This window comes from Cucurbita pepo, chromosome 10 (genome assembly GCF_057944985.1).
Source record: "Cucurbita pepo subsp. pepo isolate OVF chromosome 10, ASM5794498v1, whole genome shotgun sequence".
Lineage (NCBI taxonomy): Eukaryota > Viridiplantae > Streptophyta > Magnoliopsida > Cucurbitales > Cucurbitaceae > Cucurbita > Cucurbita pepo.
Window position 1 is genome coordinate 2421020 of NC_141807.1, and position 19580 is coordinate 2440599.

The 19580-nt window shown below is 37.2% G+C and overlaps 4 protein-coding genes across 9 annotated transcripts; all 4 read left to right on the top strand.

The window, feature by feature from the left end:
* The first annotated feature begins 416 nt into the window (after positions 1–416).
* LOC111804208 (uncharacterized) lies at positions 417–2409 on the top strand. 2 transcript variants are annotated; one of them, XM_023688934.2, is made up of 4 exons: positions 417–1071; positions 1324–1398; positions 1497–1750; positions 1843–2409. In XM_023688934.2, exons 1-4 carry the CDS (start codon positions 546–548, stop codon positions 2029–2031), a joined length of 1044 nt encoding a protein of 347 aa, XP_023544702.2. In that variant the 5' UTR covers positions 417–545; the 3' UTR covers positions 2032–2409. The 2 variants fall into 2 exon arrangements, with proteins under 2 accessions (XP_023544702.2, XP_023544701.2); XM_023688933.2 differs by having other exon boundaries at positions 420–1071; positions 1491–1750; positions 1843–2408.
* A 2623-nt stretch (positions 2410–5032) lies between these two features.
* Positions 5033–8302, top strand: LOC111804383 (putative disease resistance protein At5g66900). Of its 2 annotated transcripts, none has more exons than XM_023689166.2 (6): positions 5033–5153; positions 5366–6116; positions 6194–6606; positions 6681–7036; positions 7115–7323; positions 7405–8302. In XM_023689166.2, exons 2-6 carry the CDS (start codon positions 5471–5473, stop codon positions 8220–8222), a joined length of 2442 nt encoding a protein of 813 aa, XP_023544934.2. In that variant the 5' UTR covers positions 5033–5153; positions 5366–5470; the 3' UTR covers positions 8223–8302. The 2 variants fall into 2 exon arrangements, with proteins under 2 accessions (XP_023544934.2, XP_086984088.1); XM_087127962.1 differs by having other exon boundaries at positions 6335–6606.
* A 2165-nt stretch (positions 8303–10467) lies between these two features.
* On the top strand, positions 10468–12688 carry LOC111787002 (myb family transcription factor EFM). 3 transcript variants are annotated; one of them, XM_087127711.1, is made up of 6 exons: positions 10468–10982; positions 11075–11283; positions 11353–11752; positions 11832–11908; positions 12013–12292; positions 12460–12688. In XM_087127711.1, exons 1-5 carry the CDS (start codon positions 10784–10786, stop codon positions 12271–12273), a joined length of 1146 nt encoding a protein of 381 aa, XP_086983837.1. In that variant the 5' UTR covers positions 10468–10783; the 3' UTR covers positions 12274–12292; positions 12460–12688. The 3 variants fall into 3 exon arrangements, with proteins under 3 accessions (XP_086983837.1, XP_086983836.1, XP_086983838.1); XM_087127710.1 differs by having other exon boundaries at positions 10469–10982; positions 12013–12688; XM_087127712.1 differs by having other exon boundaries at positions 10471–10982; positions 12016–12688.
* Positions 12380–18879, top strand: LOC111803136 (plasma membrane, autoregulation-binding site, misato segment II, myosin-like, tubulin/FtsZ protein). 2 transcript variants are annotated; one of them, XM_023687419.2, is made up of 11 exons: positions 12380–12521; positions 13861–14132; positions 14273–14349; positions 14565–14666; positions 15063–15108; positions 15506–15581; positions 16152–16500; positions 16816–17068; positions 17432–17674; positions 17760–17879; positions 18068–18879. In XM_023687419.2, the coding sequence occupies exons 3-11, from the start codon at positions 14278–14280 to the stop codon at positions 18514–18516; spliced, it is 1710 nt and encodes a 569-aa protein (XP_023543187.1). In that variant the 5' UTR covers positions 12380–12521; positions 13861–14132; positions 14273–14277; the 3' UTR covers positions 18517–18879. The 2 variants fall into 2 exon arrangements, with proteins under 2 accessions (XP_023543187.1, XP_023543188.1); XM_023687420.2 differs by having other exon boundaries at positions 14565–14652.
* Positions 18880–19580: the final 701 nt, after the last annotated feature.

Genomic DNA, 19580 nt, shown 5'->3' on the forward strand with positions numbered 1-19580 from the left:
TCTAAAAATAACGAAAAGTCTTCCAAACCTTAATTTCTTAAAATGTTATTTTCAAAACATTAATTAATTTAAGAGTTTAAGACTTTAAATACAAATAATTTGAAATTCATAAATACACATTAATATATATACTTAAAATTCACAATTAGAATATTCACAATAATATATCTCCGAAATACAATAGAAATATCTCTCAATATTCCACGCGCTTAAGAATTATTATTATTATTTTTTTCTTAATATTTTCGAATGTTAATATTTTATAGATATTTATATGTAGAGAGAGGTGTGGTGAATGTGAAAACACAATTAGTTTGTGGCATCAAACACAATAGGAAGTAGTGAATGTCAACCACGCGCTTAACGCTTATCAAACTCCGAGTATATTTTGAATTTCCTGACAAAATAATATTAAAAAAAAAAATTAATAATAATAATGTTTGGACATAGCTGGGAAACTCCACGAGTTGGTAGATGCGTCCTATTAATTCAGTTTGGTTGGAGGAATTATTTTGAGGTATTGGTTGAATTTGGAGAAGGCAATAATGGCGGAGGGTCTGGTGAGCGGGGCTGTTCTGGGTGCGTTGTTCGGAGAGCTGCTGAAAGGCATATTGGATTTGGCGGAAAAGAGCATTCATTTCAAACCTGTGCTGGAGGAGATCAGAGTCCAGTTAGAGTTTCTGAGCTTAGTGATCCAACAGCTTGATGATGAGCATAGCGGCTTCCTTGCTTCCGCAGAAAACACAAGGAGCTTGCGGGGAGTGATAGAGAAAGGGAAGAAACTGATAGGCAAGTGCGAGGGTGTGGATCAAAGTATTCTGAATTATCACAAGGCCCCATTTTACACCAAAAAGCTTCGCCAATTGGATGCTGAATTTGGAAGGGCCTCACAAAATTTGTTGTTGCAATTGAACGTACAGCAGTTGAGGAGGATATCTATGAATGGTAATGGGAGTGGCAGTTCTGTATTGTTAAAGGTTATGAGCTTTGGTTGCTGTTGTAGCGTCTTCGGTGACCTCCCAAATCAAATCAAATTGCCCCTTGTGTTTTACCACAACAAGCAACTCAAAGGTACACAATTCTATTCTATGCTCCACAATGGTATGATATTGTTCACTTTGAGCATAAGTTCTCATGGCTTTGTTGACCTCGTACCAATGGAATTAATATTCCTCACTTATAAACCCATGATCATTCCCTAAATTAACCAACGTGGGACACTTTCATCTAACACTCAAAACCCAACTTATTAACTTTTACAACAGAATTGTTACTAAACAGAGTTTACCTCTGTTGTGCTTACTTGTTATTTTGTTGAGGCAGGAAAAACGGGTCCAAATTTTGGTGATGAAATGCTGGGTTGGGTGGTCGAGCACATCAAAGACAACATAAACCAAGGTGGGTATGAGCTGAAAACTTGGTACCCATGTTTTGATTTGATTGAGTGGGTCAGGAAATTAACGAAATGGGCATTGTGGTTACATTGGTAGAAGCAGGGCAGAGCAGTGGAGAGGGCGATAAAGGGTTGCATAGAAGAGTTGAAGAGGCGATAGAGAGGTTGGGAGATGGTCGGTTTGAGAAGATATTCCATCGGACGTTTGAAACGGTGGCCAACGAGAAGCTTCAAAACTGGTTCCGTTGTGATTTGGAGACGGAAGTTGGTCCTCTCAGAGGGGTTTTGTTTGTATCAACAGTAAAGCTTGCATTCTGCACTAACATCCATACTCCACACCCCAACCTCTATCTAAAGGTACTTCTTCTACTAAATTAAACCCAAAACTGTGCGGAGCTGTTATTACTTAACTATTATATGCCTTCCTTCCTTCCTTTGGTGTTCCACAGGTAATTATACCATTTCAGCTCCTCAAAGGCGTTGGGAGGAACCCCTGCGATCAACAATACATACACTTCATCTCTGTTGATAACCAAAAATTTCAGTTCATCAACTTCCGAAACTACGAGGACGCCAACAAATGCGCGCAACAAATTCCAATAACACTGCCCACATGCACTCGCTGTAGGCTTCAATAAAGGAAAGCTTCAACTTAGGACATCCCATCATGTGAGATTTCGTTAGTGTCCGTTAGGTCGTTATGTGTTGTTTCTGGTGTCCGTGAGTGGTTTCATCCTCTTGCTAATAACTTACTTGTTCCTCTCTCCAACCGATGTGAGATTTCACAAGCTAGCCCCTTGCCCGGTCATGCTCGTCCAGAGCGTGTTGCCTGTGGCCACATGCCCATGCCACTCCGAACCCTTTATGTTATTCTATGTTGTATTGCTTTACTATTGTATTTTCAGTTTGTATGACTATATTGGCGAAATCTGAATTGCTTCAAAATATACTATTTGGAGGATGTGACGAGCTATCTAATTCTCCATACCCGAAAAATTATATACTGTTTAAGTCGTTGTTGTTGTTGTCTTTGCTTGCATTCTATATAACACTATTCTCAATCTCTCGCTCAACTTTGCTTTCAAACTCTCTCTTTTCAAATTGGAGCTAGAGACTTGAGCATACGTTACCTGGCCATAAGCCACATGAATACAAATTGGCTTAACTCACTCGCTGATTAGGAGTGAGTGCCGCACAATCGCAAAGTCCGTTGCTAAGAAAAGTGCAATTGTGACACCCAAACAACTCCACCCATCATATCCTCTACCACAGCTCTCTTGCTTTGGGCATGGAGAAATGTATTCTTTATGTATAAACTCAATGTGTGACTCCTTCTTAGCCATCCTTTCCAAGGTGTAATTTTGCTTTGGAATTATCCAAAAGACCTCATACCATAAATATATGATAATTCCTTAAATTAGTCCGCGTGGGACTCCCTCCTACTCATCCTCGACATGGTCAATGTAGAAAAACAAGTCATTGTCGTACTCGGGCGTCAATTTGATCTTATCTCTTATCCTCGTGAGTTAAGTTGCAGCAATTAAGTCATGAATCCACCACTACCACACACACACCATAGTTGAAAATTCAGCATCGTGTCTTGCTTTTCCAATTCTTAGAACGAGTCATGCTTCCCTGCTATTGGTTGCATTAAATGCAGTGACTGGATCTGATTTATTGATTTATTTTAATTAATTAATTAATTAATATATTGAAAATAAGATTTTAAATTTAAAAAGAAAAAATGAAAAAATGAAAAAAATGAAATTCCTTTTACGTTCAATCCCTCCCATCAAACTCCGAGTACTTTTCAATTTCCAAACAAAATAATTCTTTTTATATTGAAAAAAAAAAAAAGAAATGTTTGGACATAGCCAGGAAACTCCAAGAGTTGGTAGACGCGTCCTGTTGGGTTATATTTTGGAGTTTGAGGGATCATATGTTTCCAGTTTGGGTTCAATTTGGAGAAGGGAATTATTGGGTTTTGAAATGGTGGACGGTCTGATAAGCGGGGCTATTGCGGGTGTTGTCGCCGAAGTGATGCTGAAAAAGTTGTTGAGTTCGACGGAAAGGGCGATTCGTTTCAAACGTGTGCGGGAAGATATCAGATACCGGTTACAGAATCTAAGCTCTGAGATCAAACAGGTGAAGCATGGTGGGTTCCTCGATTTCCCACAATACATGACGAACGTGCAGCAACTGATAGATAAAGGGAAGAAACTGATTGCCAAGTGCGACGCTGTGGATCGAAGTATTCTCAGGTATCCCAAGGTCCCATATTACACCAAAAAGCTTCGCAAATTGGGTGATGAATTGGAAAGGACCAAAACCGATTTGACGTTCAAATTGATGTTACAAAACTCAACATGTTGAAATCAGAGAGAAAAACATGGTAAAAGATGTGAGCTTTGATTGCAGTTGCTAACATCTTACCATATATATCCTATTTGATATTTGATGTTTGTCTTTCATTATAGGTAAGGTATTGCTATTTCCATTCATTACTTTTTTCATATTCGGTTAATTTATTTGATTATAAATACACAACTTTCACACCATTTTAGTGTGTGGTTTTAACAAATATTCTCCTAGTATTTTACCATTTCTATTTAGCAACCCTCCCCCTTTATTTTTAATGACTCTTGAATCCTCTCTTGTTATTCTCCACCACCACTGACTTTGATGCCACAGGAGCAGTTACCATGATTGCAGCACGATTGATTACTCTTCAGCTCCATCCTTTTGACCTCTAAATCACCTTTTACTATACTCAGTACATACAACATCATCTTCTTTATACCTAGAAACCTTAAAAGGTGGTTAAAATTTTAGAGAATTATGGTAAATTACAAATAATACGGAAAGAAAGTTTGCTTCAATATTTGAGAAAGTTATGAGCTTTGGTCGTAGTTGTAGTGTCTATGGTGACCTTCGCACTCAAACCAAATTGCCCTTCCTTTTTTACCACCACAACCGACTCAAAGCTACACATTCTTCTTAAATGAATGAACTTTGTTGTGCTTACACGTTATTTTTTTTGGTTCCATCTTTTTGCTAATAACTCATTATTTATCGTCATCAGTCTCACTATTTTAACTTGTCTATTAAAGAGAGATTTTTACCTAATATAAAGAGGGTTTCGTTTCCCTCTCCAACCAATGTGAGATCTAACAATCCGCACGTTGCACAATGTTTGACTTTAATACTATTTATAACCGTCCAAGTAAGCCAACCACTAGCAATATTGTTCGCTTAGCCTGTTACATATCGTCTGTTGGGGAGAGGAGAAATGTTTCGTTTATCACTCCAACCAACACAGAATCGAGAGTAAGAAAGAGAGAGAAAAAAAAAGTGGAGTTTCAAGTTCTAGATTGAAGCGTAATAGAGAGTAAGAAAGAAAAGAGGTGTGAGTGTTAGATAATCATTGTATTGATGAAAATTTTTAAAGGTATAATCATATTTTGAAATAAAGTATTAAACTCTTTATCCAAAACTAATTCATTAAGGTAATTTTGATTTTCTTTTTTTAATTTAAGACAATATTAAAAAAAAAAATTAAAGTGGAAAGTATTCTCAATTAAGACTACAATTTAGCCTAATTATCAAGTTTATATCTTAATTTGAGAGAAGTTAAAAGTTATGCGGTCACTGTTCTTTGTTCCTTGAAGATGGAGCTGAAAGCATTTACACCCAAAAACAGAATAAACAAAAATATGCGCTTTCTTATCAACTCAATAGGCTTTAATACATGGGAGGAACGATTCCATGTTAGACGAACACGACTCTCCACAATGGTATGATATTGTCCACTTTGAGCATAAGCTCTCATGACTTTGCTTTGGGTTTCCCCAAAAAGCCTCATCCCAAAAAGCCTCATCCCAAAAAGCCTCATACCAATGGAGTTAGTATTCCTCACTTATAAACACATGATCATTCCCTAAATTAGTCGAGGTGGGACTTCCATCATCCAACATTCCATTCCCATCCCACCATGTTTGAAATTTCCCAAGATTCGATGGAGCTGCTTTCAAAGATTATTAAACCAGAACGAGGGGTTTGGCTGATCGGTGAAAAGAAATGGCGGCGGAATTGGTGGGTGGAGCTGCTTTGGGGGCTGTAGTTGGGGAGCTGTTCAAAGCGGTCTTGGATTTGGGCGAAAGGGCCATCAATTTCAATCCTGTTCTTAAGGATATCAGTTCAAAGCTAAATGCTATAACCCCTTTGGTGAAGCAAATTGATGAGCTTAATGAGTACCTCGATATCTCAAGAGAAGAAACGGAGAGGTTGAGGGGTCTAATGGATGAAGGGAAGCGGCTGCTTCTCCAATGCGGCGATGTGAAATTGGGGAATCTTAATTATCTGAAGAAACCCTTTTACACACAAAAGCTTCGGGATTTGGATTCTGCACTCCGAAGCTTCATGGACGTTTTGTTGTTGCAGATGGCTAGAGACCAGAAGAAGAATCTGAAGATGATGAACCAAATGATGGAGATTATTTGCAGACTCGATAACAGAGGTGGGTCGAGCAAGGCTATGGATTTGATTGTGCCGCCATGTCTGGTTCCTCCGCTGCGAGAAAGAACTGTTGGGTTGGAGAAGCCAGTTAAGGAGCTGAAGTTGAAGCTTCTCAAAAATGGGGCTCAAATGGTGGTGGTGACAGCTCCTGGAGGCTGTGGAAAAACCACACTGGCTTCGAAGTTTTGCCACGACAAAGAAATCAAAGGTACGCCAAAATCATTCTTTCTGAGGGAATGAACTTCAATTAAACTATTGGAGCTTTCTAATTTAGCGTCTTAGTAGATATATTCCAGGGGAAGATCTTGTTTGTTGTAGTTTCAAGAAACCCAGATTGGAAGCTCATATTTAAGAACATAATTGAAAGCCTCAGAGGCATGCAATTGCCTGATTCACAAAACGACGAGCGTGCATTCTGCTATTTAGAATTGTGGCTGAAGCAAGCAGCTCAAAATCATCCTGTTTTGATTGTGTTGGACGATGTGTGGAACGGGCCAGAAGCTGAAGGCCTTCTTCACAAGCTTCTCCAATTGCCTCACTGCAAGATCTTGGTCACTTCTAGGTTTTCTTTCCCAAGATTTAGTGAGTCTTATTATTTGGAACCTTTGAGCCACGAGAATGCAATCGAACTTCTTCTCCTCGCAGCATCATTTGAGAAAGAAAGTTCTAAGCTCCCTGATGAAGAAACCATCAAAAAGGCATATTTCTGTAATCTGATACCTTTTACCTTTATATATCTATCATGTTATAAACAGCTGAGTTTGAATTTCAGATAATTGGGGGATGCAAGAGGCTCCCTCTTGCTCTGAAGGTAATCGGAACGTCGCTTTCCCGCAGACCGACGTCGGTTTGGAAGGTGACAGGGAGGAACATGTCTAGAAGTGGCTCCATATTTGATTCTGAGAAAGAGCTTCTTGAATGCCTACAGAGCAGCCTGGATGAGTTGGATGATAAGATGGTAATCAAGGAGAGTTTCATGGATTTAGGTTCTTTTCGCGAAAACCAGAGAATCCCTGCTTCAACCTTCATTGACATTTGCAGAGTTTTGTATGAACAAGATGAAACTGAAGCAATGGCCACCCTCGACGAACTATTCTCTCGGAGTTTAGTTAACTCTGTCACGACAAGGTTCGTGTTTTTCTCGGTTGTATTGATGTAAACAGAATAGATATTGATTCGTTTTGTGGGGTTGGTTGTTCATATCAGAAAATATGGATATGATGATGAGTTCTACGAACAGTACTGGTTCACACAGCATGATATTCTTAGAGATTTGGCTATCCACTTGATGAACTTGGAGCCCATAGAACAAAGAAAAAGATTGTTCTTGAATATCAATGGAAATGATGTTCCCAAATGGTGGGTACATCAAGAGAAGCATCCCTCCAATGCTCGCCTCATATCCATAACCACAGGTCTTTCCTTCTCTGTCTTTTCTTTTGTGTTCTTCACTTTCACTACTTCAAACTCAAAAGAACAGATTTTGAATGTTGCAGATGAGAGATTCTCATCAAGTTGGCCTGACATGGAAGCATCTAAAGTGGAGATTCTGATTCTAAATATTCATTCAAGAACTTACAACTTGCCTGGATTCATGAACAGAATGATTAAATTGAAAGTTCTGATAATCTCAAATTTTGACTCTTTTCCAACTGAGATGACAAGTGAAGATAATCAACCACTCAACTGTTTACCAAGTCTCGAACGAACGAGGTTCGAACGGATTTCGGTTCCTCTCTTCAGTAATCCAAACCAGAAACCACTGGTAAATCTGCAGAAAATATCGTTCTTTATGTGTAAATTCGGTCAAACCAAAATCTGGGATTTGATGCCAAACTTGGTGGAGATATCCGTTGACTTCTGCAAAGATTTGAGTGGAATCCCCAATGGGGTGTGTGAAATTGTGAGGTTAGAGAAGCTGAGTATTACAAATTGTCATGGACTATGTTCCTTGCCAGAAGACATAGGAAAGCTGATTAATCTAAGAACACTGAGGCTTAGATCCTGCATTCATTTGGAAGAGTTGGCCGAATCAACGACAAAGCTTCGGGGATTAGTCGTGCTTGATATATCGAACTGTGTCGGTGTAGCCAAGCTTCCTGAGAAGATTGGTGAGTTGCATGAATTAGAAAAGGTTGACATGAGGAACTGCTCAAGCTTGCGCAAGCTGCCATTGTCAATCCAACATCTGAAAAAGTTGAAGCTGTTATGTGATGGAGAGATTGCAGAGTGGTTGAAAACGGTTGCTCCCCACCTTGCCAAACAGGTCAAAGTGCACCAGGAAGAAACCAACCTGGAGTGGCTGGGTTTATGACCATTCTTTCATTTCTTTTATTTATTTACTTTTTGTTAGTTCGTAACTCTTCTGTAAAATGCAAGTAACAATATTGGCTAAAAGTTTATATTAATGAATTAACTTATGTATACTAAAAGAATCTCGCACGTGTTTAAAACATTGGATGATACTAATGTATATATATATATATATAATAATCGAATAAAAAAGAATTAAATTAAATTAAATGAACTTAGTCAACAAATATGAATGGTTGCAAGAAGAAAAACGAATAAAAAGATCCCTTTTATTTCTTTGCCGTAGAAATGTAGAGTGGGAAACACGTAGATTTATCACAAATGAAAAGGAGAGAATAAAATGTGTAATTTTTTTTAAAATTATTATTATTATTATTATTATTTTACTTTTTCTAAAAAACGAAATATTAAAAGATAGGGGAGACAGTGGGCACTAAAAAATGTAAGAAAAAATAGAAGTGATTGTGGCGAAACGTTCATGTCTTGTAGCTTTAAATTTTTATTTGTGTATTTATGATATAATATATTCTAAAAAATAGTAAGAATTGTTATTTTTTAGAAATTTAAAAATTATATTTTTATTATTTAATATTGAACAAAAGGTATATCTAATTTTATTTTGAAGATGAATAATATAAATGTCATAAATGAGTACATTTCCCATTTTGTTTAGTTTACAATATTAGTGGCATCTAATTTTGGAAACAAAAAGCTTGTTTGTTAGTGAGTAGGAGGATCTTGTACCCACCCTTTCCTATTTGATTATCAACAATGTTTAATCTTCAATTACAGATTTGTTTGTTTGTTGTCGTATAGATTTAGATAATGGTGTCCATTGATTGAGCAGTAACAGGGCATAATAATGGCCTTCAAATTTGGCCTTCAAAAGCTGTAACACCACACCCATTGCTTCTTTCTTCAGTGTAACACCACACCTTCAGATTCGTGAAGGCGACAGCGACACCACTCCATCATGCCTTACGTGCTTCTCTGTGTGATTCTCAAACTCTACAGCTTCCTCCTATTTTTTTTTTTTTTTTTTTTTTTTTTCCATTCATATCTTAAATAATAAATCATTAAATCTAGTTTAATAACACACAATATCACATTATTATGTTTGAATTAAATTGCATAGATATTTAGGTATTAAGTTAAAAGATGTGACAATGACAGTACTCGTGTCCAATTCTCGTGTCCAATTAAAAAAGAAATGCCTTATCCTCGTGTCCAATTCTCTCCCCTGTCACACAAGATGTCGAGCCATACTTTTTCAACTCCTTGCCACTCTAGTGGGATCAACAAACCATTTTCCACCCTTCATTTTCACCCTATTTCCTCCCTCGCTATCAAAGAAACAATCGAACCAACTTAAAACTAGATTGAACCGAACCGAACCAAACCAAGAGACCGAGCCAAGTTGAGAACTGGAGATGGGTTTGAAGATTGCAAGGTTGTCGAAAACTATAGAGATTATATTATTTAAGAATTAGACGACATTAAATCACTACAGAACAATTGACAACTATACATATAATGAAAATTATAGATCTCGTCTCTTTGGTGAGGATAACAAAACATTTCTTATAAAAAGGTGAAAAACTCTCGCTAGCAAATGTATTTTAAAAATCTTGAGGAAGAATTTAAAAAATAAAACAAAAAAAAGATAATATCTGCTAGCGGTGAATTTAGGTTGTTACAAATGATATAAGAGCTAGATATCGAGCAATGTGCCAGCGAAAAGGCGGAACCTCGAATGATGTGAACACAAGACGATGCGTCAGCAAAAATGGGCCCGCAGGATGTGGATTGAGGATCCCACATCGATTGAAAAAGAAAACGTTAGATATTAAAAGAAGTGGATTGTGAAATTGCTAATCAATTAGAGAGGAGTATAGAATATTTTTTTTATAAAGACGTGGAATTCTCTCCTCATCCACATATTATAAATATAATTGAAATAGTTAAATGAATTTAATAATATTTATAAGAATAAATACTAAATAAATTGAAATAAATATAAAAAATGGCGTCAAATGAGAGAGAAAATTACGGTTTAAGTCAAAGACAGCGTTGCTTTCGGCCCACGGTTCCTCTCCCCTGTCGCACCCACCCACCCACCCACCGAAGAATCTAGTAGAAATTTCTTTTTGGAAATCTCAAAAAGAGACGCATTAATTTAAGACATTAAATATAAATATTGTTTTAATTTATTAAAAAAAAAAAAAACTAATAATAATAAAAAAGTAAACAATTCGCCGCATGACGATGATCTAGAGAATCCAAAGATTCCAACACCACCAGACTCGGAAACTCGACCAGGCCGATTCGATTTAATTTCCCCGCGTCGCCGATTTATTGTTGTACTAGATGCGACGACCCGGTTTCGTCATCAATCAAAAACTCCTCCCCCCCTCGAATCCTAGCCTCCTGAATCTGCGCTGTTTATAAATACAATCTCCTCTCCCTCTCCCTCTCTCTGTTTCTCTGTCCATTCTCTATTTTTGTTTCTTGCAAATGATCCAGATAAACATACACACAGTTCGACACACCCAGTAATCGATTATGGAACCCAGCCTAGATTTGTCCTTGGACTCATTACCCAAAACCATACCCCAAATCCTTCTCCAACTCTCATCCATCTCCGATTCCTTCACTAAACGCACCACGCTCGATGATTATGTCAAGAGATTGGAAGATGAAATGAGGAAGATCGATGCCTTTAAACGGGAGCTTCCTCTCTGTGTTCTTCTCTTGCAAGATGGTGGGTCTCTTTGGATTCTCTCATTTGTTGTCGTTTTCGGGATTTTGGGTTTTTTTTTTTTTTTTTGCACGTTTTGATTCGTGGGTTTGCAGCTATTTTGAAGTTGAAAGAGGAGGTGTTGCAGCTTCAGTCGGTGAAGGAGCTGCCGGTGATTGAAGAGTTTATGCCATTAAAGGGAAGCTCCGATCAAGCCGACGGGGAAAACGAGAGGAGGAAGTGGTTGAGTTCTGCTCAGTTGTGGAACACGAATTTCAATTTTGTTGATGACGATATCTCCAACGCCAAATCGAATATGAACTTGGTAACTTTTAAATAGCTTATTCCTCAATATGGGGGTTTTCGGGATGGATTTAAATAGCTTTCGTTACAGGATGGGGATGAAGACGATCGGTCCGTGCCACAGACCCAAATCGAACACTGGGATTGTGAAAAAAGACGAAGAGCATTCGAATTGTTCAAAGATCAAAACAATTTCGTTAAAAGATCCAAAAAAGAAGATATGGCGGTTTCAGAAGTCCCAAAACTTACTCTAATGACAACAATCTCCGATCCTTTTCCTGTTAATGTTAATTTGACCGTCAAGAACGGCCGCGTCGGTGGACGGAGCGGTAGAGCTGCTGTTTCTGGGTCGTCTTCGCCGGCGGTGCAAATAAATGGACAGACGAAATTGTCCCAACAGCAGCAGACTATAAGGAAACAGAGACGGTGCTGGTCGCCGGGGCTCCACCGGCGTTTCATCGACGCACTGCATCGACTCGGCGGATCTCAAGGTAAAAAATTCTTACAATTTTGATTCTCTGGGAATTTTACATCTGAGAATCAATTAATGGATCTATTTCAATTCCGCAGTGGCAACGCCAAAACAGATAAAGGAATTGATGCAGGTGGACGGCCTCACCAACGACGAAGTGAAAAGCCATTTACAAGTAGGATTAACAAAAAAAAAACATAAATTAATTTCTGGGTTCCATTTAAATCATTAATTTCTTATCGTAGAAGCCTTTTTGTTTGTGATGAATCTTTCTCGAAGCAGAAGTACAGGCTTCACGTTCGAAAATTGGCCCCGCAGGAAGGTTCAAGCGGCGAGGGGTGGATACCGGGAGAACACGACGGCGAGCACCACTCAAAGACAAGTGGTACACAGGCGGGATCTCCAGATGGGCCACTCCAGGGCGGTGGGTCTGGAAAAGCTCTGTCCATAACCGAAGGGGAGAGTATGGAAGGGGAAGAAGATGCGAAATCGGACGGCCATAGTTGGAAGGGAAGGATTCAGAAACATGGAGATGTGTGATGAATTGGAAAGAAGATAGGTAAACGAATGGGATGTTTCAGTTCCGACAAGTTTTGCAGAGAAATGGATACAAAATGGGGAATTTGAAATTTCTAATTTTGTAGACACGACAGAGTAAGTAAGGTAATAATTGTAACTTACAAAGTTTTCTTCTTTGTTTATGTTTTCTTCTTTGTTTGTGTGTAGCAAGCAAGGAAGTAAGCATTGGATGATGAGGATGTTACTCCTAAAACTTATCTTTTTCAAGGGTAAGTTATTTTGTTTTTAAAATTTTCAATGTTCATGGAGCTCAGCACAACAAATAAATCGACTATTTCACCGACATAACATCCTCTAGATATTTTATATGTATCATATCTATTATCCATGTAACAACTTACCCTACTGTCTGCTAGTAGATATTGCTTATCTTTGAGCTTTTCTTGTCCAGCAATACCTAGTCACCGCTAGTAGATATTGTCGTTTCTCTTATGGACGTTCTCCTTTGAATTTTAAAACGCATTCATTAAAGGGAAGTTTTCACACGGTTCTGTTCTGATATATGTAATGGGCACAGTTCTATTCCTCTTTACCCAATTGTGAGTAATAGATAGCAATTTGAGAAATGGGAATTTAAAGGAAGAGAATAGGAGTGGGACTGACAAGACAGAGAGCCACAATCTGATTGTGAAGGCCTCTGCTCCATTGAGGAATTGATAAGAGAAGCTGCATTTCACGTGGATTCTCACCATGTTATCAAGCAGCCATGTGGTGGATGAGCACTTGTGAAGCACGTAGGTGCCATCTTCCCTTCCCCCAATTGTTAATGGAATATAGCATCATTCCATAAATAAAGCAATGGAGAACACAGAGGGACAAACTTTTGGCCCTCTTCTCGCATCGATCAAAGCCTTGGAGTAGTGGTGCAACTCATAATGAATGTTCTTCACATTGGGTTTCATTTATACACTCTAAAAACCTCACAATCAACACTTCTATAGCTGTTTATTTTAAATTGAGCTGGTTTTCTTTTTCCACACCATTCTTAGACTAGCTCAAATTTTTTTTTAAAAGATACGAAATTTGTTTGGTTTGACATGTTATGTATGGATGTCAGCCTCACGATTTAAAAACGTGTTCATTAGGAAGAAACTTTCGCTCTTTTATAATGAATGTTTCGTCTTCCTCTCAAACTGATGTGAGTTTTCACATAAAATATCATCTTTATTTCAAGTTCATCTAATTTTATAGTGTATTGTGTCTTTCATAGTCAAAACCGACTTTATGGATTGTATTTAATAATATGAACAATAAATTTGAGCCAAATCTATGCATCTTAGTATGAGTCGAAGATGATAATCATGGTCGGGTAATTAAAAAAAAAAAAAAAAAAAACAAAGACAAAAGACATTAAATTATGTCATTTAAGCAAATATCTCTGTACTAAACTTTGCCCCCTTAAATTTCTTATTTTTATTTTCGGATAATTGCAAAAAAAAAAAAAAAAAAAAAAAATAATAATAATAAAATGATAGTTTAATTTTGAAATGTTAATTTTGCTTATTTTGAAGAAAAAATCCCTAATTTTCAGTTCCTTCTTTCTCTTAGCTCGCGCGCACGGGTGTCCTCTGAACTCTATCGACGCTGAAATCTTGCGACGGCGTTGATCCTTTCCTTCCACACACGGCAGCTTCTGTAATATATACATTCTTTTCCCTCCTATTTTCGTCAACTCCTCCACTAGAAAACGCTCTTAGCTCTCGTTCACCAAGTACCCGCCGTCACTGATCGTTTTCCAGCCACTCTCTTCTCTTCTATTATTGTCTTACAGCAGACGCAAATCTTGAAAATTTTGTGAGAAAATCCCTCCGAGCTCACAGGTTAGAAAACATCATCTCTTTTACATACTTTATCAGTCTTGAATACTCCATTATAACATAGCGTCATTCTTAGATACTCCAGGACCTTCGCTAATGTTCATAAGACATCGGGGTTTTCACCCAATTCTTCTTTGTGGCAGGAACTATGAGGGAAGTCGTGACTGTTCAAGTTGGAGAATTTGCGAACTTCGTTGGTTCTCATTTCTGGAACTTTCAGGTACACCCCTCCCCGCACTGCCCTATTATCCTCCATTACGTTTATTGCAAGTATTAGTGGAATTGATACTGTTAATTTCAATTTGCAAGTACTGAGCAATACTTCTTCAAGTTATATTACTTGAATGATTCCCAACCACTGGGATTTTAGATTCTATATTTTTCTTTTCTATCCTTAATCATGCCAAGCTAAATTTACGTCAATCTTGATGGAAGGATGAGTTGATTGGCCTGGCTGCGGACCCTCTTGGAGATGCTGTGTTTAAGAATCAACATCTTAATATGGACGTACTCTACCGTTCTGGTGAGACACAACAGGTGGAATATTTGACATTATGTTGTAAATGAAAAAAAGTTATAGAGTTGTCACTTCACATCTTACAATGTCGTAAGCGTACTAATCAACATACAATGCGTAAATGTCTTTCTTTGAGTTAATGCAACTAATGTATTATTCCATGTGTTGATTAAGAGCTTCATTTTGAGACAAAGTACATCAGGTCTAAGTTTATATTTTCTGTAACAATTCATGCTTGCTTCTTATTCTCGGAATAGACTGTGGTATTTTCCCAACCAACCATATGTGACAAAGTTGTAACATATTTGTGCTAGGTTTTTTTCTACTATAATTAACTTTCTTCACTAATGGAGCTAATGTTCTGTACTTTTTCCATCTGTTTCACTTTTTTTTCTATTCTCTGAAATTTTTTGCAGGGTGTACTTACGTATACTCCACGCCTAGTTTCAGTTGGCTTTAAAGGTATGTTTCTGTAATCAATGCTTGAGATCAACTTTGTCATAAAGTAATTTTATTTTTTCTAGGTATTAGACAAGTCCAATGATGCTAATACAATTTTTGAGTTGCAAACCACCCCCACCCCTGGTTCCCTGTTACATAAATTATTTGCTTATGCATTCTTTCCCCACGATGTGCTATTATTTGTGAGTATTCATTTTTGGCTGTACACTTCCATTGGTGGTTTTCTCCTTCATTTTTTGCCGCGACAATAAGACTTATTATTATTATTATTATTATTATTATTATTATTATTATTATTATTATTATTGCTTCCTTCAAGTTTGTATACTCTTGCTGTCTTTAGAGACCGAAAATGGACTCTCTTCTTTACATAAACTGATTGACTTGTAATATGCAGGAGGCTTAGGATCTGTAAGTGCACGTGGCACTCTATATAATGATGATGCGGATACACCATCTAATATTGTCACATGGTGAGATCTTCGTTATCGAAGTTGAAGAGTGAATATTTCTCCCCTCACATTTAAAGACACCCATGACAATAATACATTAATGTGCATGCATATATGATATATGTATTCCAATTTATTCCACTTCTTCGTCTAAAAGATATGTGGACATAATTTCTTTTTCAATCGATTCTTCTAGCTAACAGCAGAAGCTCCTAGATCGATGGTTTTACATTGCTCTTATGTGGGTATCAGCATGTAGATAGATGCACTTATGTTTATATTAGATAAAAAGTTCTGACTTCTAAGGATATTCTTACATTATGAATTGACTTCTTGTTACTTACAGTTGCAGTGCAATGAACCAATAACTCCAGAAACCGTGTAAATTTTCCTATATTTATTCTTAGCACTTAGTTTTTCTATAACTTTCTAGCATAATGATCTTGGTTAAATTTTGTTTCTTCAATCAGGTAATGCACTATCTGGCCTATAACTTCATTTGAAAGCTTCATTATTATCTAATTTGAATTGTAATCTTGAAGTAAATTTCTGGTGCTTGATGAAATTGAATGTGTACTTTCTATTCTGCAGGCGTGGTAATGTTGCCACTCAGCATACTGAATCACGTAAGAAAAACTTGTTCTTGCAAAGTTTATCTGAAGAAGAGCAGGAGAACGTAGTAAGTGGTCAAAGTAGTGGTCGGGGAGAAATTGAGGACAAGGATATAGTTGAATGCCTAGAAAAAGATGTCACCTTTTGGACAGACTTCTCTAAGGTTCACTACCACCCTCAAAGCTTATATCAATTAAATGGATTATGGATGGACGTTCAGGAGTTCGACAATTATGGAATTGGAAAAGAATCTCTCTCTTGGAGTTCGCAAGGTGAAGAAATCGATGAGAGGCTTCGTTTTTTTGTGGAGGAATGTGACCATATCCAAGTACGTGTTATCAATTTTTCTTTTTTGCTTTTTCCTTGTTGGCATTGTTCAAGTGTGGAATTCGAATCTACAACTCCTCTTTATAGGCCATTGCATTGCTGTATTATGTTTGTTAGTTTTTTGGTTGGATATTAAACATTGGTACTTAATGTTTACTTGTTTCCAATCCTAAACTGTGAACTCCATATGCCACTGGGTCTTTATTATAGTCGATTCTTTACACCCAATATGATGGGACCTTTAATACAAAATTTGAGCTAGAATGGTTGCACTTTTCTTCCTTGTTGAGTAATGGTCTTTTGTTGATCCTTACAGGGTTTTCAGTTCATAGTTGATGACTCAGGAGGTTTTTCGGCAATAGCTGGGGATTTTCTCGAGAGCGTTGCAGATGAATATTCAAACACCCCAGTTTTACTTTATAGTGTTCGAAGTCCTAGCTCTTCTAACATGCTTCGTGAAAATAAGAAGCAGATAGTTTCTAGAAATCTCCATGATGCAGTTTCATTTGCAAGACTATCATCTTTTTGTCAGCTTTATGTGCCAGTTGGTTTGCCAAGTTTGAGCAGAAGTATGTGCCACTATGGCTGGAAGTTTTTCTTGCATATCACTCTTTTGTCTCTATTTTTTCCCCTTTTGACATTACATAGCTGCTTAGAGTTTCAAGATTGCTTTGGGAAACACTTCCGTTTACTCATTCATTGTTTTGAAGTCAATAGATGCTAAGATCTTGATCATCAGCAGCTCGTTCCTTTGGATAATAAATATAAGTTTTATTTTGCAATTTGTTCTGGTGGAGATTCTCTTCTCTTCTCTAAGTTTCTTCTTTTTCTTTTTTTCTTCTTATCTTTTTAAAAATCTTTGAACCTTCATCCAATTTTTTTTCTCATTATTCTCTGTTATAATATTGATAATCGTTCTTACATTTATCAAGGCAAAGCTACCACGCATCTCTGCATTGATGACCAGAAGCCTTACCACTGTAGTGCTGTATATGCTGCTGCTTTACACTCCATTGGTCTTCCTTTACGAATGGAAGCCCATGGTGCAACCACAGATTCAAATTATGTTTCCGGTGCAGTTCATATCAATGACTTGGTAAGGATGTTAGCTGGGCAAGGTAGGCAAAATATGGTGGCCATTTTGGATGTTGCTATGCCGGCGCCCTCTGTCTTTGGTATATACTCTGCCATTTCTTTTTTACTTTCCGAAAAGAACTTTTTATCATTGGTCTGATGGTTCTTCTGCAATCTGTAATACAGGAAAACATTTGGGCCAATCATTCTTGGAAAATTTGCAGCCCTTGACACCCGAGGTAACAGAAGATGCAGAAGATTTGCAGGCATTGGAATACATGGCCGTGCATGGAGTGTTTGGATCGGGTATGTATTACATTAAATTAGTACCAGGTATTCTTATAAGGCTTAGTCAAGATGCACTGGTTCCGCATTTGAAGACGTGTCTTCAAAACTATCTTGTTAGAAGGAAATATAGAATATGTGACATCTCAATCTAACGGTAAACTAAAATGTTGTCATGTCATTGTTCTAACTTGATTTTACCCCTTTAGGAGGGGACCGGGCTTCAGTCTCCGAAGTAAAGGATGAAATTTGTGCTGCTTATGAAGGGGAAACAGTAAAGCCAATGCACTGCCATCTATCAACAGCTCAATGTCCTCTGCCTATACCCTTGCCTTTCCCTTCAATCTTTGGAAATCTGATTAGCCAACATGGTCAATTGTTGACCACTCCAATCTCGGGTGCTTTGTCAAGGGGATCCCTTGACGTGCATTCCATTCCCATTGCAGCTCGGCTACGTTCTAGCAGTGCTATACTGCCATTTTTAGAGAGAAGATTAACAAATCTTCTAAGACATGGAACGGTACAAGGATCGTCTGCGTCCCCATTGCTTAGAAGTTGGGGGTTTGGAAGAGAGGAAGTAGAAGACATGGGAGAATCACTTTCAAAAATGGTTTTGGCGCTAAATCCACATTCACTATCCTCGTCTGATTCTGATTGAGGTATGTACGACTGTTATGAAATTGAAAATGTAGAAGTTTGTGAAAGTGGGATTGTAGTAGTCTGTCTGTTTGATTTATAGTCATGATCTCAGAATGATGAAATGCACACGAGAATATGGGGTTTTATGTGATTCTTGACATCATGCAGCTAAGGATTTTAGAAACGGGCAGCAAGAAAGGTCAACTGTCAAGCTGCCTGCTGTTTTGTTGGATTTCATGTCATGGTTGTGCTTGGGTCTGATTATTAGTGTAGCATTTTCTTTTCTTAGAAATGATTAGTCTGGCTAGCTTTGTTTAAAGATGTATACAGGAACATAAAATTAAATATTTTCTTGATGAATTTTAGTTGATATATTATGAAACTAATTATGTTGACTATGAACTAAGTATGAAGTAAATAAAAAATATAACTAAACGAAAGCTTAGTAGACCGAAAGACTAGACTTGTTCAGACTCGGGATGATATGAAATCTTGTTCTTTTTTTCCTTTAAGAAGATGACATGTAAGTCTTAATCTTAGGATATTGTGGCAAGACATCCGAATCATGACATCCAAGTTTCTTACCTTTTTTTATCCTTTTTAATAATAATTCGATTGATTTATTAATGTTGTGAGTTCTAGAATAGAGCTGGTCGATATGATTGGACGAAAGTTGACTTTGACTTTTCCATATTCCTTCTAATTCTGACCCATCTTTTCTAAACCAAATTTCTCATACTAATACTAAAATACAAATTCTGATACTATCGAAAGATGTGACAAAAATTGGGAACTAAATTATAAAGACGAAAGTTTAAATATTAAAATTAGGGAGACATCAAATATGAGATGAATTAATGTTCCAATCATATTGAAGAAAAAATGACATTTATAATTAAGTATTAAAAAAATATAAATTGGGAGTGTAAAGTCTTAATTAGGACGACTTGAATTTAGGACATCGTCAACATAGTGCTGTCAAAGTCTACTATAATTTTTGGGTCAACGAAATTAATTTTATTCCATATATACTTTTAGTGAAATGGTTGTTTTAATTCACCCGTATTTATCAATCTCTTTTAT

What these genes read in the sequence shown, in the direction of transcription:
- LOC111804208 (XM_023688933.2), top strand. Translation starts at nt 546, where the DNA reads ATGGCGGAGGGTCTGGTGAGCGGGGCTGTTCTGGGTGCGTTGTTCGGA. An exon ending in CAAAGACAACATAAACCAAG is followed by an intron (nt 1,399 to 1,490) that starts GTGGGTATGAGC and finishes TTACATTGGTAG; the next exon opens with AAGCAGGGCAGAGCAGTGGA. An exon ending in ACCCCAACCTCTATCTAAAG is followed by an intron (nt 1,751 to 1,842) that starts GTACTTCTTCTA and finishes GGTGTTCCACAG; the next exon opens with GTAATTATACCATTTCAGCT.
- LOC111804383 (XM_023689166.2), top strand. Translation starts at nt 5,471, where the DNA reads ATGGCGGCGGAATTGGTGGGTGGAGCTGCTTTGGGGGCTGTAGTTGGG. An exon ending in ATGAAGAAACCATCAAAAAG is followed by an intron (nt 6,607 to 6,680) that starts GCATATTTCTGT and finishes TTTGAATTTCAG; the next exon opens with ATAATTGGGGGATGCAAGAG. An exon ending in GTTAACTCTGTCACGACAAG is followed by an intron (nt 7,037 to 7,114) that starts GTTCGTGTTTTT and finishes TGTTCATATCAG; the next exon opens with AAAATATGGATATGATGATG.
- LOC111787002 (XM_087127711.1), top strand. Translation starts at nt 10,784, where the DNA reads ATGGAACCCAGCCTAGATTTGTCCTTGGACTCATTACCCAAAACCATA. An exon ending in TGTTCTTCTCTTGCAAGATG is followed by an intron (nt 10,983 to 11,074) that starts GTGGGTCTCTTT and finishes GTGGGTTTGCAG; the next exon opens with CTATTTTGAAGTTGAAAGAG. An exon ending in TCGACTCGGCGGATCTCAAG is followed by an intron (nt 11,753 to 11,831) that starts GTAAAAAATTCT and finishes TCAATTCCGCAG; the next exon opens with TGGCAACGCCAAAACAGATA.
- LOC111803136 (XM_023687419.2), top strand. Translation starts at nt 14,278, where the DNA reads ATGAGGGAAGTCGTGACTGTTCAAGTTGGAGAATTTGCGAACTTCGTT. An exon ending in AGGAATGTGACCATATCCAA is followed by an intron (nt 16,501 to 16,815) that starts GTACGTGTTATC and finishes TGATCCTTACAG; the next exon opens with GGTTTTCAGTTCATAGTTGA. An exon ending in GCATGGAGTGTTTGGATCGG is followed by an intron (nt 17,880 to 18,067) that starts GTATGTATTACA and finishes TTACCCCTTTAG; the next exon opens with GAGGGGACCGGGCTTCAGTC.